This window comes from Anthonomus grandis, chromosome 13 (genome assembly GCF_022605725.1).
Source record: "Anthonomus grandis grandis chromosome 13, icAntGran1.3, whole genome shotgun sequence".
NCBI lineage: Eukaryota > Metazoa > Arthropoda > Insecta > Coleoptera > Curculionidae > Anthonomus > Anthonomus grandis.
The window spans coordinates 25,009,107-25,029,067 of record NC_065558.1 but is presented as its reverse complement, the minus strand read 5'-3'; the positions used below and the strand labels follow the sequence as shown (position 1 = coordinate 25,029,067).

The 19,961-nt window shown below is 32.7% G+C and overlaps 1 protein-coding gene and 1 long non-coding RNA gene across 2 annotated transcripts; one reads left to right on the top strand and one right to left on the bottom strand.

Moving 5' to 3' along the window:
- On the top strand, positions 1–1,277 carry LOC126743853 (uncharacterized). The gene is made up of 2 exons (XR_007663010.1): positions 1–534; positions 588–1,277. It is a non-coding gene; the product is annotated as an uncharacterized LOC126743853 (long non-coding RNA).
- Positions 1,278–10,206: 8,929 nt separating this feature from the next.
- Positions 10,207–12,023, bottom strand: LOC126743852 (centrosomal protein of 83 kDa-like). The gene is made up of 7 exons (XM_050451084.1): positions 11,699–12,023; positions 11,444–11,642; positions 11,124–11,390; positions 10,962–11,067; positions 10,675–10,901; positions 10,531–10,614; positions 10,207–10,478 (listed from the first exon to the last, which is right to left on the bottom strand). The coding sequence occupies exons 1-7, from the start codon at positions 11,796–11,798 to the stop codon at positions 10,256–10,258; spliced, it is 1,206 nt and encodes a 401-aa protein (XP_050307041.1). The 5' UTR covers positions 11,799–12,023; the 3' UTR covers positions 10,207–10,255.
- Between the last annotated feature and the right edge of the window lie 7,938 nt (positions 12,024–19,961).

The window sequence follows — 19,961 nt, the reverse complement described above, 5'->3', positions numbered from 1 at the left end:
TAACAGAAACGCTAATTCAGCTGTGATGCTGCCGATATTGAAACGCTAGCGATCTGAAGGTCTCCCCTGTAGCTAGATACCTGAAAATAACAAATTAAGTATTGGTAAAAAAAATCGATGTACATTTCATATGCTTCGTGAGTAGATGTAGATGTTTGCGCTTGATTAAAAATTTACTGGTATTGATACCCTGTATATTATTTTATCCCCTATAACGTTTGTCAGCTATAGCTGTAACACGCTTTTATTTTTTAAAAGCTCTCTTCACACAGAAACGGCCATTTATATTTATAGCAACTTAAATTTTGCCAATAAAAATCGTGGTGCACTTCATTTTATCAATAGTTTAAATGAATTTTTAGAAAAAGTGTGCCAAATAAGGTGGAAAAATATCCGCGATTATTACCAAAAGAAGAAACGCGAGGTAATAAAAGCACAGAAAACTGGTTCAGCCAGGAACACAAATGTGGAAAACTTTGGTGCCAAGTACAAACATTTAAGCTTCCTGGACAATACCTCAATCGTAGAGAGAAAGTACGTATTAAATATACATTTTTGCACAATATTTTAGGGTCGTTTATTTTCAGATCAATTAGTAATATCAATGAAGAAAGTAACTCACAAAATCAGCAATCAGATAATATTTCCACTAAATCACAAGACGTTGGATGAATCACAAGCAGCTGTAAGTGATATAGAGGATTCTCAAGAGATGGTTAACTCCCAAGTCTCTCCGGTTACTGAGGTCTTTCCCAATACGCAAGAATCTCACGAGAACCAACCTACAGCAGTGGAAGAATCTTTCATATCCCCAACTACTACATCCCAACGCAAAAGAAAGTCTATACCAAAAGAACGAGGTGCTGCAGTAGTGGAAGAAATTAAGAAAGGCCGAATTGAAAGAACCAAGTTGATGAAAGAGTTGCTAGACTTAAGTAATAACAAAACAAAAGAGGATGACACCGCACTTTCAACGTTCTTTCGTAGTATTGCTTTAACAGTTGAACAACTTCCTCCAGACTTACAAACAACAGCAAAAATTAAGGTAATGCAAGTCATTTCTGAACTAGAGTTTCAACACCAGCAAAGAAGCATGATAAACCATGATTTCCGATCTGCTTCAACTAGTAGCCAATCAGGAACCTCAAGTGCAGCTTCCTACTTCCAAGCCTTTTCTCCCCAAAACAGTCCAATGGCAATGTTTCCACCGAATGAATCTGGTGACCTATATCAACATTTATGAATACTTTAAATAAATTCGTATATTATTAATATAATTACTTTTTTTTTTATAATTAAAAAAATTAGCTTTTTAGATAGAGAGTCTTAATACTCCTAAGTATATTATTTTACCTTTTAAGTAATTAAAATAAATAAAAAATATATAATAAGAAATTAGTAACAAAATATTCAGGTTGTCGATCCAGCGCGTTAAAACAAAAACTTACCTCAATGTAATGCAAAGCTTCTCTTCAGCAGAAATAGGGCATTTGATTCTATTGGTAGGTTTCTTGGAAATGTCGTCTTTAACAAAACTCAACACAAGCTCGAAAAGTTCTGTGGAAAGTCTAAAATACTCCCTAAATTTGGATTCATTTCCATAAAGCCTTCTCTGCACGGTGATATTAAAGGCGCCTTCCGTATTGCGAAACAAAAACAACTTATCCACTGGCCTATTGGAACCTTTGAGTGTTGCTAGTACCAGCTCCTCTTCCTATTCTTCTTCTAGCAATAACAGCGCAATCAATTTATTTGAGTTCATTTTTGTGGGTACGTATTTTTTTATTTGTTTTTGCTTTAAATACACACAGGACAGCGGGTTGCAGACACGAGGGAAATTATCATTTTCTAAATTCTAGCAAACCACCTCGGGCAGAAATCGCTATCCTCGGCGATCGACGGACTGTCCGCTTTTCGCGACCGAATGTTCGAGGAAACCAGGCCTTTAGAGAGACAGGTGAAGGTGCGTCAGACAATAATGCATGATCAAATGCTGAGATTATTCAATAATCTTGCTGTCTTAGGCACTAGTCAGCAGTTTAACCGCAAGCTATACAACGGTTCCACAAATCAATGACACCACCGTTGACAATTCTGCATCCATGGACCAACCTGTTAGTTCTGAGATAAATGTTTCTATTATAGCCACAATGATATGGAAAACGACTACCAGGAATTGTGCTACTGCAAGAGAAAAGTTAAAAGTGCACTTTCGAAGCTACCATCCTGCTTTCTCCCTTAGAGGTGTACAGGTGTTACAACTCCAGTGAAACAACTCCCATGGTTTTGGATAACATAAAAATTTAAATTATAAGGAGCGTTTTTAAACTATTAAAGCATATGCAATACAAATACATCAACATGCTCAAAATAAATAACTTTAATTTATCTCTTTTGCTTCTCCAGAAGACGCAATTTAATCCTTGAAAAGGTTAGGCGACATTTGTTTTACATTATGTGTGAAGACTATTCCACATTGGTATTACAAAATAGCTAAAAGATTTTTGAAAATTGGCTGATTTATGTAATCGAATATTAAAATCATCTTTATTTCTAGTAGAGTGAGTATGGTCACGAGCATTAAAGTGCCCTTAGATATGGTGGATCTCCACCTTTTATTACTCTGTATATGAACAAAAAATATGATATTTGCGTTTATTAAACATTAATAAAATTGAATTATTATTCAAATGTGGGGTAATGTGATGTCTGAAAGCTATATCAAATGAAAAACGCATGCATGAATTTTGTAATTTTTGAATAGATTTAGAGTTACCTAATGTAAGAGAATTGTAATAAAAGGATATCTCCATATTTGAAAATTGATAAAACAAGAGAATTGCATACCTAGATAATATTTAGTTTTTGGTGGAAATGCTTTTTTAAGTAGTTAATATTTTAGACGCATATTTGCCATACCAAGTTTTTATTTAATGTAAATTTGAAATGAGAGGGCATTATCAAAAAACATTTCAAATTCTTCGCTTCAGTAACAATTGGAAAAGAGGCGTCATTTATTTAAATATTAATAGTATCAGATAATTCTGTTACTTGATTTTTATTGTAACCTTTAAGAACAATCGACGATTTGTTTGCATTATGTCTTGAAAAAAGAAAGGTATATCTGAGAGTCATCAGCGTATTTGCTATATTTTGGCTTGTGTAAAGTGCTGCGTAGTGTGCACTGCAGATCCGCTACATAAACAGAGAAAAGAAGTGGCCCCAATACGGATGCATGGGATTTTCTTGCATAGGTAAAAAGTTGGATTTAATGGTATTAGCAAATTCTGTTTTTAAACAAACACAGCGCTCGGTTTTTAAGCTGAAATTTAAAAAAAAAATTAAATCCTCAGAAAATCCAAAATATATTAGTTTAGTTAAAGATATTTCATGATTAATAGTTTCAAAAGTCTTACTAATATCTAACAGTGCAACGCATGTTATTTCGTTTTTATCCGTATTAGTTCTAATATCATTGACGAGTTTTACAAGAAATGTGGTAGTACTGCATTTTTTTTCGAAAACCAGACTGACAATCAGGAATTGCGCTTATTGATTTAAAAAAATGGTTAATTGATTAGATATGTGTTGTTCTAATATTTCTGAAAATGCGGGTAAAATATTAATTGGTCTCAGATCCTTAATGTTTAGACTAGTTTAGAAGATTAGATATCTTAGGTAAAGGTATAATATTTGCTTGTTTCCATATCAGAATATACCTTTTCTAAGATACAAGTATTAATTATGTTTAAAAGAGAAAAAAGAGTTTAATATTACGCATAGAAATTGTATTTTCACCGGCTGAATTTGTTTTAATAGAATTTACAATTTCATCATATATTTTGTCTGTAAAATTTAATTTTATCGTGACAAGAAATATCAGCTTCATTGTTACAATTCGAAAAATAGTTATTAATTTTAGTTACATCAGCCAAGTGAGGGGGAACATCAGGTTTTGAGTCTTGAGTAATGTTAAGTCTTTTTGCGGTTGCCCAGAAATCCTTCCCTTTTTGTAAACTGACTGAATTGAAATATATGCAATTTTTTTCCGCACAATGGCGTGTTTGATATAATTTTGCAGTTCTCGATAATATCATAAACGTGAGTCTCTTATCGGCCAGATAATTATTATAAGCTTTGTCCCGCAATTTTATTAAAAATTTAAAATTAGGAGTAATCCATGGTCTATATTCTCTTTCAGTAGCTTTTTTTTGAATAAAGGCAGCATGTTTATTAACTAAATTTAAAATGTTGGAGTTAAATCATTCTAATTTCATATTAACATCTCTCATGTGATAAATATCGTCCCATGGCAAACAATATGTATCTAATTCAAGGGTGTTATAATGAAGATACGTATAGTTTCTATAGTCCAAATACCTTTCCCCTACTTCAACAATTAGGTCAATATCACTCTAAACTATGCAGTGATCAGACAAACAAATATTCTGAAATTGTTATTGCTTTGGTGGTTTTGGGAAAAAGTTACTATTTGATATAATTACATCCAGAAGACTGTTGGTCTGAGCATTAATATTTATCCATGTGGGGTCTGTAATGTGCTGATTTAAATTAAATGACTGGAGTAAAGTGTAAAATCTTGATCTAGAGTTACTCTGCTGTAGTCAATTATTATTTAGATCTCGTGTGAGAATTACGTGATTATAAAAGGGTACTGACAAATTTAAAAAGTGAAAGGGTTCTAAGTTATCCATGAATAAATTTATATCGTCGGAAAGTAGATAGAAGGAAAAAATATTGTTTTTTTTTATGCTGAATCTTAATGCCAATGATTTCACAAGCATTATTTATATTGTCAACTTCTATTTTCTGAAAATAGTATAAGTAGATATTATACTATACATTGTGTAACAAAAATGGTAATGTGGGCTTTACTGTTGTCATAGAAGGGAGGAGGGGGAATTACGATTTATCCAAGATCCTTGAAGACCTGGCAAGGAGGAGAATCCTAGCTTTCCTTTGTCAAAATAAGTTTAGATTTTAAGGCTAGGTAGCTTAAGGTCTGAGGAATTCACTGCAAAATCAAGAGCTGTAGGTTCCTTGAAATAAATCATAAAGTGATATGGTATAAATCACAAATAAATAAAATTTACCTAACATACTGACTCATGCATTAACACGTTGAATATGATCGGCCACTATAGTGGCCACAAAATTTTGTAAATATTTACCGCAGCCACTATAGTGGCCGGCAATTTAAAGCATTTTAAATGAATAGTAAATTTTAGCAGTACAAAATAGAAGGTTGCGTTTAGTTGGGTGGTACACAGAAAGGAGTGGGAAAATATCCCCACCACTATGGCCACTATATTGGCCATGTAATACGTAGAGGTATTAGGTTTGTTCTCACAGCAGTAAGAAACAAGTTTTCGACAAATAAACATGCGCAATAGAGTAAAATGCGTTCGCACAGAAACTTCTGATCGGTTTCAAATCAAAAGTTTGATGTTCTTACACAAATTTCTGATCGTCATCTGATAATCAGACTTGTTTTCGGATTTATTTCAAGCAAAGTGTCAGAGAATTCGTGTAGCCAGTCAACGCCAATCTTCGGAATATGAACATAACCTCTAAATGGTTGTTTGTATTTTGTCGTTTTGTATAGTCCTTGATATTCGTTTTGAAAAATTCTATTTTAAATTGTTGGATTAGTCTAAAAATGAGTCCATTAAGGAAATGAGTAATTTTAAATCGTCGGAAGAATCTGATCAGAATTTTGTTAATTCCGAGTTATGTTGATTCCGATACAGGCTTTGAAGAAGAAGAAGAAGATTTAATTGAAGAACGGGTAAGGCTCAAAAATCAAAACTATTTTGATGAAACTGTGTCCCAATTTAATAGAATAGAATTTCTCGACCATTTTAGAATGAATAAAAAAGTGAGGTTATTTTTCTTCTTCACTCAACCCGTATTTGATGTTCGCACAGACGGTTTCAAATCGATCAGAAGTTGTAATATTTTACACATGCGCATCAAGAATGGTTTGGAAACAGTTTCAAACTTGTAAGAAATTTGCAGTGAGAACAAACCTATTATGTAAATTAGTCGTTTGTTTACCACGTGCTGAATAGGTATTTTGTTTGGTTTAAGTTGTTTTTGACTGACAAACTCTTAAGAAATTATTATGGGTGATCAAAATGAACCAGGGTGAGTACGATTTACAATGATTTTAACAAAATAACTTAATTATTGTATTGTTAATTGTTGTGTTACCCCATAACCTCAAATATTCAGAGACACAAATTTTTAATATTTTGCTCATTTTTTTCATGCGGTTGGCATCTGGTGTATTATTGCATTATATAAAATTATATTTATTGTTTTAACCAGTTTATAATAGCTTCACTTGTAAGTTTCTATTTATGTAAGTGTGTAATAAATGTATAAAACGGGTATGTTATCTTGCTACTTTTTTACACGGTAATATTTATTACAGCCCCATGCAGCGGTATATATGTTGAAATACGTGACAGAAAAAGGCCTCTGAGACAGGATGAACTTGAAGAATTAGCAAATCATTCTGATGATAGTGTGAGCATCGAAGACCCCTTCAAGTGATGATTCAGTGGCAGATAAAAATTACTCTCCAGAAGGGGATCAAGTTGATTCTGACGACGAAGACGATTATTCTTCTAACAGCGGCATGACACCAGATGCCAGCGAAAGTGAGGCTGAAGTTGCTGAGAATAAAAGAAATCCTAATCAAGTCATTGAGGCGGATCCAGGGTGGGAAGATACCGACTTTGACCATGAAGTTGATTTTGACGGACAACCTGCTTTCAATATAAATTTACTGAAAGATTCAGCGCCTATAAAATATTTTGAAATTTTTTTTAATGATGATATCATGGAAACGGTTGCACAGAGACTAATCGCCGAGCAATTTTTTTTTTTTGATGCTAAGCCTCGAACAAGGAAAGAGCGTCGAGAGACCTGGAAGAACTTGACGATCGTCGAATTAAAAAAATTCCTTGGTTTGTGTCTGTTAGGTGGCACAGTAAAATTTTCCGCCCTGTTCAAGCAATGGAGTCAAGATTCGATATATTATCACCCAATCTTTGGAAAAACGATGGGTAAATCTCGCTTTCAACAAATTTTAAGAATGCTTAGATTTGTGAATCACGACACTGTTGACACGAATGATAAACTTCACAAAATCAAAAACCTTTTGGAAAAAGTTTTAGAAAACATTAAAAATGCTGTATGCCCTGATCAGCATTTATCCATAGATGAATCAATGATATTATGTCGAGGGCGTTTGGCATTCCGTCAATATATTTCTTCTTTAGATTTGTTCTAAATATAATAGTGTACACAGGAAAAGGAACTATCATAGCAGAAGAAGCAATCCACACTGAAGCTGTAGTATTCGAACTGTTGAAGGACTATCTTGATAAAGGTTACATTGTTTATCTAGGCAATTTTTATAATAGTGTTCCGTTAGCTGAAAAACTTTTACGCCGTAAAACATATGTTGTCGGAACTTTATCCTAGGAATCTTCTTAAGAGTAAGCTAAAAAAGGGCGAAGCTGTATGGAGAAGAAAAGGGAAAGTAGTTGTGACAAAATGGAAAGATAGACGTGATGTGCGTATGATAAGCAGTGTGCACAAACATGCATGGATGTTAGAATCTCAACAAAGTGCGGAGTAGCAAAGAAAAAATCAGCATGTGTACGAAGTTATAATAAGCATATGAGCGGAATTGATCACTCAGATCAAATGATGAGCTATTATTCAACTCCAAGAAAAACCATTAGATGGTACCGCAAGATTTTTTTTCATTTATTAGATGTTTCTGTATGGAATGCCTATTATCTATACAAGCAGTGGATTCATCCCAAATATAAATTTTTGCCCTTCAGGGAACTAATTATTAAAAGCCTAATTGGTGTTAAAGTGAATAAAAAAGCAGAAAAACGTGCCACAGCTGAAGTGGATTCTGATACAAATTCGTTCCATTATTTAGAACTTATACCAAAAGAAAACCAAAATTCAACGCCCACTAAACGTTGTCAACAATGTTCTAAAAATAACATAAGAAAAAGGACTAGATATCAATGCCCCAAGTGTGATACAAGTCCAGGCTTATGCATTCATCCTTGTTTCAAGACATGGCACACAAAATAATGTTAAAATATCTAACAAAATTTGTATTTGATTAGTATTTGTATTCCTATATTAAAAAAAAAACTGCTTAAAAATATATTTTTGTGTTATTAAATATATAAAAAGTCTTAGTTTATTTATGGCCAATATAGTGGCCATTGGTACCTCAGACTTACATTTTTTTGAAAATAGACCAGTGGCCACTATAGTGGCTCAAGGTCATAGGTGACCAGGTCACATTATTAATTCCTATTAGTCATTTCTGTCTAAGTTTCATGCTAATATGTCAATCCTTTGCCAAGTTATCAACTGCGGTACCGCAATATAGAACTGGTTAAAGCATTGTTAGTACCAACGTGTTGAAGTTGTATTTGGGTTGGGTTGGTCAAGGTTGCAAAGATTGGTGCGGTTGAGTTCTATTTGCGCGGCGCATGATGACTTAATTAGTGTTGTTTTTTGTGAATCGAGTGTTAGGCATCTTTGTTCTGGAGCCCTGTGAGCCTCTTTACACCAAAAAAATCCTAATACAAATTCTCTGTTTGTTCTGGAAATCTTCGTGCTAATTTACTCTCCTAACTTTACTTTTACTTTGCTCTCCTAACACCGCACACCTTACTCTTCAAATGAGAGATTTTCGTCTACTATACCTACTTCACATTTACCAGAAACTTTCTGATAGACTTCGTCTATGTGTAGACAAAGATGCTATTAGATGCGTTAGAAATACTGCTAATCTACTAAAGAGAAATGAATCGAATGATAAATGTGTAAAAATCATGAAACACAGATAAAAACACTCTAAAAATAAAGGTAAACAACACAAACGTTACCTTTCCGTCTTCTTATCATTAATTACAAGTACCACAATTTACAACATGACACTCGCAGCAGCGTCAGTCTAACCAATTGAAACATTAAATAATGCTGTATCTGATAATAAGCAAGAGAACATAGGGATAGCCGATCTAAGCTATTAGTAAGCATAAGTCAATCTGTCACTGGCGCTCAAATTGCCTAAAGAAAGAATTTTCTTTTTCTCTCGGAATTTGCTTTTGAGCTTGACACAAATCCAATTGTAAACTTCCTTAAGTCTAAAACTTGGACGAGGGATGTAGATGTGAGAAAATGTAACTAACTATCTCCAGGCAAGACTTTGGGCCATAGAGGCTATTGTAAATAATTTTTTAAAATTTCAAAAGAGAAATAGAGGCATAAATCGCAGAGCTCGGGTAACACAAAGCGCAACAACCGTAAAAATAAACCAGAAAACAAATTAAATCAAGGTATTTTACAAGTTATTTTACATCATAATATTTGTTTAATTTACCGTAAAATACAAACTCTGGAGATTATCGTCTTATTACATTGACTCTAAGCAGTGGGGAAAATTATAGAAAAACTGCGAAAAAAATATTTTTTCTTTTTCGGAAATGTTACGGCCTACACTAATATAATAACAATGCTTGCTAAAAACAATGATTTGTTAATTACCTGGAAAGTTCTTCAATCCTTCCAAAGGCCCAAGTAGGCTTTAGACTTTTAGAGAAACTTATTTCACAAAAGATGCTTTAATATCAGCTTTAATGGCTGTAATAAAATCTATTCAGCAAAAAAAGAACGCAATAGCCATATTCTAAAAGTAGTCATAGTCATTCATAGTCTAAAAGTAGGTGGTATTCCAGTTTCTAAAATAATTAATTATGGCGTCAAAACGGTTGGGAAACACTAGTTGTTACGAAGATGAGGTCATAGCCTAAAATTTAATTTAATTAAGTGAATCACCATTACAATTATTCCTTTTTTATGTACGTTCTTATTCCGCTATTGCAGGAATGCTGACTTGGCATTGTTATATACAGGGTGTTTTAATAGGAGCATAATGCCATGTTAAAAAAATATTGTAAAGATATGTTGACCTAACAGATAATATCTAAGAAATGGTCAGAAAATAAAATTAGAAAGAAAATGATTATTGGTCACTTTTTTTATTACCCACAAAAAAGCAATTATTCAGTGTAAGGATAACACTCGCACATTTCGAAATATAGCATACTTTAAAGTTTAAAAATATTCACATCATTAATTTTTAAAAACTAGATTTTATTAATTTTAAAAGACAAATACGTATTTATTCAAACAAACAATCAATATTTAAAATCGCAGACTCTGGAGTTTTTAGAGACCTTACAGGGAGAACTGGGGATAGTGAAGGAGTGCTGGACTGTCCTCTGCTGATGCTTCTTAAAGGGCTCGAAGGTCTGTGCACTTGAGGTAGACGTTCTGACCCTACCGATGGGCTTCTGCTTCGATTTATTTCATCTAAAGCTTTTCTTTGAACCTTGGCTGTGTACCTTATATACAAGTTTATGAGAGTAAAAACTGATAAGCTAGTCTAGAACTTACTTTGTTATAATTTGATTGACAATTTTCATTTCTTTGTCATTTAAAGGAGAAATAAATTTTCCTGGGTATTCCATTTTTATTTCTCTACAAAAAATATTTCGTGGGATATTTTTTATTTTTCTTATACAGGTATGTAAAAATTACCTCATATTTTTTTCATATTTTATAATGATCTTCTTAAGTTTTTCCAGATCTTTTGTCACAATTTCTATAAACTTCTGCATTTCTTCAAATTTTCTTTCTTCCAAAAGCTTTTGCTCTAATTTGGCTTCGTTTATAACTTCTTGGGGAATCGAGCCGTCTTTTTCTTGTAGGTTAGTTATAACTTCTCTTAGCTTTGAGTTTTCATGTTCTAAGACCGATATGTTGGTCTAAATAGTTATTTTTCTTTTAATATCGATAAATTCGATTGAAGAGCTTTTTTATTTTACCTGTAACTTATATTCCCGGTTAATATTTATTGTCCATGACTCCTCTCGCCTATTAATAAGGTCTTTTAGATATTTAATAGTATTTAGCAGATGTTCCATTTCTCCACTACAAAAAACTATATTACCTTAAGTTATTCCAGAAATAGATAACATTTTTCTTACGGTGATACAACAAAAAGTTCTTTATATTTTTTTGTCATAATATCGATTTGCCTCCTTAGCTCTTCAGTTTCAAGGCAGGAACTACACAAAGTTCCTTCCCAAGTCTGGACGCCTCGCTCTCTAATTTCAATCATTTTTCTTCCAGCAGCTTCATTATACTTCATGTTTATGTAAGCTTCTTTTAGTCTCATAAAGACTTCTTGATTGTCTTTCACAAACTGAAGTTTTTTCTCCAGTTTGATATTTTTCTTTTTTTCGGCAATTAGGCTAAAAGGTTATAGTTTAGGTATTAATATACAATAAAGCATTTTATATCTCACTTAACATTAATCCTATTATTTTCATTTTCTAGATGTTTAATTTTGTATTCGAATTCCTCAAGTTTTTTTTTTAAAGTTTTCAAGTCCTGCTCGTCCAGATCTAAAATATCGGTGCTTATTGATATTTCGCTGTTTCCAACATCAGAATAGTTTAAAGCGGATGATTTGGATATTTCTGAGGGCGCTGGAAGGACTTCGCCTAGAAATATATTTTAGATTGACTGTGTTACATTTACTTTGAATTATTTTTTTTACCTTCTGCGAGATTATTGTTATATGTTTCCATTAAATGTTCTGCATAATGAACCCTTTTGCCTACGCACAATGAATTTGAGGTCAGATTTTGCGATTCCATGATGAAAAATGAAAAATGTATTTTTTTAACAGGAATTTGACATTTCTCACCAAGATGATAGGTTGTCAAAGCAAAGGTAGTATAGGTATTCAAATCAATAAATAGGTATAAAAACTATTGCAAATGTTGTTATAAGTGCAACGAAAAATCTTCAAAACTTTAGGTTGATAGAACTGTTCTCAGTTTGCGTAGTTCTTTTGACGGAAAAACTGACCATACCTGTTCTTTTATTTTCCCAGTATATTTTTGTTAATTTTATCGTTACCAAATCGAATAAACTAATTAAAACCACTCCCGGTTTTTCAATAAACTTCCGAATTCTGTAAATAACAGAGATTAAGAATCAGATTATAGATCACAAGTTCTTAAGAATTAGTATTAAATAATTTTGGGAATGACTAATGTAACCGTAACCGGAAGTAAAGGAAAATCAAGCTAAATAAAATGGACAATGAGTATACTTTAAATTAGGAGGATAAGGAGAATAATCGAATAGTATAAAAATTTCAAACAACTGTGCAGCTTAAAAGTATAGGGTGCAATAGCTAGGCTAGATAGTTCAGGAGATGAGCAAAAGAAATGGGATACTATGGAGACAAAAACACAAGAAATGACTGTCACGAGGATGGACCAAGGGCTTAGTATGGCCAATAAATAATTTTTTTTATCTATGACATTTATCTTTGTAGTAGACAGAGGTATTACCCTTTTCAACACAAAATAATTTATGCGGGAAAGTAAGAGTGAGACCCTTTTCAAATCCGAAAAAGATTCTGAGTAAACAAAAGCGGGCGGAGAAAAATTATCAGAAAAAATCATAATAACAATCATAATAACAATGTTTCTTCTGGCATTGCCAGAAGAATACAAGTATTTCAGATCTGCTTAGGAGTGCCATCTGATAAACAAAATTTGGAAGAATTAACCTCTAGGTTGCTTATGGGAAAAAAATCATCAGAGGCAAGTATAGCGTTTTCAGGCAAAACGCCAGAAAAAATTTGAAAACACTGATTTAAAATGCAGTGTGCAAAAAGTAGACCATGTTGCTAAACACTGTTTATACAGAAAAAAGGGTAAACAGGCTAATAAAAAGGATGTTCACGTTGCAAAAGTAAAGTTCATTGTGATAAAAGAAAGGTCATAAAAGTGCTGGCTTATGAAAAATAAAGATGGATTAAATGAAAAGGCAAGGGAAAAAAATAACGAAAAATGGTCGGGTTTTTTGCAAATTGGGTGGATTTGTATATATATTTTTCACTAAGAGTGGCGGAAAGCCAAATTTTATCACGAAGTGGGTGTTATCACGCACTAAATCACTCACTATGGGACATGAATAGAATAACGTCATTAGAATAACCCTGTATTCGATTAGTTTTGACAACAAATTGGTTACAACTAAGGTGAGGTTAGGTGTGGTGTTGCCAGTTCTGTCGTCTACTGCGTTTTGTCCCTCTGCAGCTTCAGCCTTGTCCCCATGGTGGCTGACTCATGAGTGCCTTCTCTAAAGTGGCGAATTCACTCTATATTTTTTAGTCGCGTGAAATGTTAGGTATTATGCGTAAAATAAATTCACAAAAACTGTTTTTACCTTTTCTTGTAACTAAATCTGTTATTTTCGTGCAACAAACATACCAAAGACACCCATAATGTATTATTATTTTGGTAATTTTTAGATTTTGGTCCGAATTAAAAATAATATGATTTTGCAGTTTAGCGGCTTGTGTCAAATTTGGGATATTTTCACCGGTTTTCTTTTTTAAATAGCTTAATTTTATCTGGAAAAAATTAATAAAGTGGCGGAAGGTGTATTTTGCAAACAGTTTCTTTATAAACAATGTGAAGTACTCACAAATAGAGGTAAACTGATTTATTTAAATTTTTTGCTGTTTTTTTTTGCATAAATTAAATGACAGTCGCGATCTGTCAAATGGGTTGTCGACTCTGGGAGTGTGTGTGCAGTATTTTGGTTTGTTCCGTTTCTCTATCACCGCGAGGGGAACATAAGGCGCTGCGCACAGACATAGATTTATTTCCATAGACTCATACAAATAAGTATCGGATAATGTCAAAAAATAAAATTATAAAACCTAAACATACAACCTTTAAAAGGCCCTAGGAAAAAAACAATAAAAAATCTACAATTAACTAAAGACTAAGAATATAAGAAAACTACAGCTTTTAACAAACAAACAAATACGAATTATGGGAGTAAGGATGAGACGCTGCAATTTAAATATTCTGTTACCATATAAAAGGAATTTTTAAATAAAATTCCTTTCAATGAAGCTTTGAAATTATTAACCTTCTCAATTTTTTTTATTTCAATGGGAAGATTATTGTAGAATTTAATTGGTAAAACTACTGGGCTGTTTGCCACTTTCGTTAATTTATGTTTGGGTTAATCCAAATATAAGTTAACCCTGAGTTCATAGTGGGTACCTCTAGACAAAGAATAATCAGACAGGTTACGCTTTATATGCATGACCGAGTTGAAAATAAATAGACAAGGAAATGGCATAATTTTCAAGTCTGGAAAGAGTGTTCTAAAAGAAAATGTATAAGGCTTAAATAAAATAGTTCTAATTATTTTTTGGGCCGTAAGAACCTCACCACTTCTAGAACAGTTACCCCAACACATTATGCCATATGACAAACATGACTGGACATAACCATAGTATGAAAGAAGTATCAGGCCAATATCGATTTTATTACGTAACTGCCAGATAGGTATAAATTGATAATTTCTTTAAAACCATATCTACATGATAAGACCAACTAAGATGTTCATCGATTAATATTCCTTGACAACCTTATTTTGTTCTATGGTTTTGTTATGCATTTTACCAAGCAAGCTTTTATTCAAGTCGGTAAGACTAAAAAATATTAATTCAGTTTTTAACTCATTAAGCACTAGGCTGTTCCTGCTACTGATACTTATTATTCGGTCAACTACCCCGGTTGAACCTCTAGATAGTTCTTCTAAGTCACCACTCGACGTTGATATAACAACATTATCTGCAAATGCAGCTATATGGTTGCCAGGAAATTCGTCCAAGATGCTATCAAAAAAGATGCTGCGGGACCCCACTAACAACTGGTAGGATTGATTACATATCTTGTTAATCTGTAATTTCAGGAGGGGTCATTTCCATCGGCTCTGAAGAACTCTCTTGTTGTCCCTATCCATAAAGGAGGTGATAAGCATCTGATATCCAATTATCGAGGAATTTCATTCTTATCGGTGTTTTCGAGAAAAACAAGTTCAAGTTTTTGAAAAGTGTTTCTCTAAACGTTTGGAGTCTTTTCTACTCAAAGGAAATTTTTTTAGTAAATACCAATTTGGTTTCAGGACGGGTCGCTCTACACAAGATGCAATTTTGTCCCTATATTCATATGTTTTGTCTAATTTGAAATTAAATAATAAATGTGTAAGCCTATTTTTTTATTTAAAAAGGGCGTTTCATGTAATAAATATTAACCTAATGTTGGATAGATTTAATGACTGTGGTATGCGTGGTCTTGCCCATAAATGAATTAAATCCTACCGGACCGGTAGTTATCAAAAAACGATATTAATGAATGGAAATGATTCAGTTGCGCGAGTCCCTACCAGTTGTTAGTGGTGTCCCGCAGCATCTTTTTGATAGCATCTTAGACGAATTTCCTGGCAACCATATAGCTGCGTTTACAGATAATGTTGTTATATCAACGTCGAGTGGTGACTTAGAAGAACTATCTAGAGGTTCAACCGGGGAAGTTGACCGAATGATAAGTATCAGTAGCAGGAACAGCCTAGTCCTTAATGAGTTAAAAACTGAATTAATATTTTTTAGTCTTACCGATTTAAATAAAAGCTTGCTTGGTAAAATGCATAACAAAACCATAGAACAAAATAAGGTTGTCAAGGAATATTAATCGATGAACATCTTAGTTGGTCTTATCATGTAGATATGGTTTTAAAGAAATTATCAATTTATACCTATCTGGCAGTTACGTAATAAAATCGATATTGGCTTGATACTTCTTTCATACTATGGTTATGTCCAGTCATGTTTGTCATATGGCATAATGTGTTGGGGTAACTGTTCTAGAAGTGGTGAGGTTCTTACAGCCCAAAAAATAATTAGAACTATTTTATTTAAGCCTTATACATTTTCTCAATCAATCAATCAATCATATGCTTTATTGTCAAAAGATTACAAAATTTTGTAGACAAAGCTAATAACAAAAAACATATAAAAACAAAACAAAACATACAAAATAGAAATAAAAATTAAATATACAAACAAAATAAATACATGCAAAACTGTACAAAAACAATGTACCTGGTCAATATACATCATGATGTATAAAATGTCAATAAAAATAAACACAATAGTCAATAACAGTAAATTAATTAAATACAAAATGAAAGTGCAATTCATTTACTAAAGAAAAAAAAAACTAATATATTCTCTATTTTAAGACATAAAAAGAGCCAGTGTGTGTGTGATACCCAAAAAGTTATCCTAGAAAAAAATCCTCCACTGCGTACAAGGCTTTTTCCAGAAAGTATGCCTTCGAAGCATTATGAAATCGAGGAAAAGAAGTAATTAATTTAATTTCCAAAGGCAAATGATTATGCATCTTTTTGGCTCTGTATAGAATAGAACTTTTTACTAACTCGGACCGAGGGGTTTGCAGATAAAGATCATGCACTGCGTTGCGAAGTGAATAATTGTGAGACGGCCTACTTGGCATTTCTGACTTATGTTTGCGTACTAAGCAAATAGATTCCAATATTAATAAAGAGGGAAGAGTAAGTATCTTGTATTTATTAAAGATTTCTTGACAGTGAGCTCTGCTATTAAGTCCGTATTAAAGATGCGCTCAAATTGAGTCACACCGCATGTGCCCCAGAATGGAAGGGCGTAACGTAGATGTGACTCAAAAAGAGCATAATAAACTGTTCTTGATGTTTGAAAACTTAATTCCCTGGAAACTGATCTTAAGGCAAAACATGCTGAACTTAATTTTTTATATAAGGCATCAATATGCAAGTCCCATTTTAGGGAGTAGTCAACATTAAGTCCCAAGAACTTCACAGATTCAACAACGTCCAAACTGGTGTTGTTAAGTACAAAGGGTTGCATAGTAGTTTTATATGATAAGACTTTAGTTTTTGAGACATTTAGGCACAGAAGATTAGAATCGCACCACGATTTAATGGTAATTAAGTCATTAGAAATAGTAGCATGTAGTGCCCTAGCATCCGGATTGCTCCATGTAAAGCTAGTATCGTCAGCAAAAAGACAGATTTTGCCACTGATGTTAAGATTGGCCATGTCATTTACAAAAATCAGAAACAAAATAGGGCCCAGGAGTGAACCTTGAGGTACCCCACATTCTATTGGTTTGCAAGAAGACTTCGTCGTATCAACCTTTAAAAGCTGATTTCTGTAACTGAGATACGATTTAAACCACTCAAGGGGCGTTCCTCTGAACCCATAGTGATTCAATTTGTCAATTAAAATGTTATGGTTTACACAATCAAAAGCCTTGGAAAAATCACAAAAAATTGTTGCTGTTGAATGATTATTATTTTTACTGGTGTAAACACTATTAAAGAGAGAAAACATAGCATCATTTGTGCACTTGTTACTCAAGAATCCAAATTGGTGAGGAGTAAGAATTTTATACTTAAACAGAAACGATAAGAGCCTTTTTTTAACCAATCGTTTAATGATCTTTGATAAAGTGGGAAGGAGATCTTTTAGAACACTCTTTCCAGACTTGAAAATTATGCCATTTTCTTGTCTATTTATTTTTAACTCGGTCATGCATATAAAGCGTAACCTGTCTGATTATTCTTGGTCTAGAGGTACCCACTATGAACTCAGGGTTAAGTTAAATTTGGATTAACCCAAACATAAATTAAACAAAGTTTCAAACAGCCCAGTAGTTTTACCAATTAAATTATACCATAATTTTCCCATTGAAATAAAAAAAATTGAGAAGGTTAATAATTTCAAAGCTTCATTGAAAGGAATTTTATTAAAAAATTCCTTTTATATGGTAACAGAATATTTAAATTGCAGCGTCTCATCCTTACTCCCATAATTCGTATTTGTTTGTTTGTTAAAAGCTGTAGTTTTCTTATATTCTTAGTTTTTAGTTAATTGTAGATTTTTTATTGTTTTTTTCTTAGGGCCTTTTAAAGGTTGTATGTTTAGGTTTTATAATTTTATTTTTTGACATTATCCGATACTTATTTGTATGAGTCTATGGAAATAAATATTTGAGTATTGAGTATTGAGTATTGAAAATGGGAAGTGCATGTAGAGAGTGTTTGTAAGAGGCTTAGCAGCAGTATTTTTCTCTTGCGTAATCTGTGTGGGTATGTTTTGGTCTTCAGAGAAGGGCCATTAGGATTCTGTGTAGTATGGGCTATAGAGCGGACTGCTGAAACTCTTTCCCTCGGTTAGGAATATTGACACACCCTTGTCTATATATTTTAGAAAACCTTTCTTTACATCAAGACAAACGGAAATATAGTTACTCATCAGGACATACATACACATAACACCAGAAACAAGGCTAGCTGTGTTCCTATGTTTTGCCATTTGGGAAAGTGTCAGAGTAGACCTGACTTTATTGGTGTTAAGTTGCTTAATAAGCTACCTAGTTCTGAAAGGGAAAAAAATTGAAAAGAATTCAAATGCCTCATCGAAAGGTTTTTATTGAAAAATCCTTTTTATAGTGTACAAGAATTTTACTTATACTTACACACAGACATTTTATTTCCCAATCCATTTATTTTACCATAGTGCATCCCATGTAAATGTACTAAAGACAATAAAGTCATTATACCCATTTGTAGTTACGTCATCCAGGTGAGGAAAAACGTATGGCGTAGATATTTTTGCCAATCAATATTAGGTTAGAAACTTTACCATTGCCTTCAGAAATTAACAAATGATTTATTTTAGCAGCATATTATTATATTTTTATATTCGTGTATATACTTTCATTCCCAAAAAATTTAAAAAAATCTTGTAGTATTTATTGTATTATTAACAAACTTAACAATTAACAAATATTATTATAATTAATCATAAATAATGGGACATAAACAAGTCCGAAACGGAATTGCACTTCAAATTGAGAATGTGATAGAGCGAGCCGCAGATGCAACAAAATTGAGCACAACAACGATCGCAAATATAAAGAAGAATGGGATAAAATCAGATCAGGATTACGCTGCTCATATATTTTCCAAGCAAAAGACCGCAAAAACCAAATCTACAACATATTTGAAAAGTAGAATTCGGCACGAGCAGTAGACGTAACAAAACCGAGCTTACAAAAATTGTGAATAATGGTATAAAATTATTTTAACTCACTGGGAAAAATTTTAATAGTGACAATTTAATTTACTTGTTCATGAAAAAAATGCTGCTTGGAGGAATATGTTAACACATTAAAATGAAAATACCATTCCAAAAAATAAAACATACAAACTCAAAAAAAACACGCCATATTGCATTACCAAGTTAATGAAATTGCAACGATATGATTGAATACTTAAATGACGATCATAAAATAAAATTTGCTAGAACAAAAAAAGCTTAATCAATCTCGTCAGTATTGTTAGTCAGAACTAAAATCAGAGATATTGTCTTCGTCATCGTCGTCTTCGTCAGTCGTAATCACAAGTGGCAGAATGTCATAGGCATCACACACTTGTATTCAAAATTCAAATTCAAAAGCTTTTTATTTATCCCAAAATAAATTACACTTCATTTTTAAATATAACAATAATCTCGGTTGATGATAAATAAAGGACTACCCTGCGATTAATAAACCGATTCACAAGTCTGGAATTTTCAGAAATGTGTAGAGCGCCCCAAAAACTAAAACCTATAAAAAACTAAAACCTAAAGAAAAAAAAATCACTATTTATACTTAACAATAAAGTTAATAATTTTCAGTTTATGACAATAATTTTGGTATCCGGTCAAGCACAAGAACCCCCCATAGGTCACTAGGAGAATAGCACTAATAATTCATTATTATTTATAAATTGGACTGACAGAGAACGCACAGATCTAGCCACAAATAGTCAGATAATTTCAACATTTTCTCACATTTTCATTAAATTGTACGTTGCTCTTGCAAAAGTTT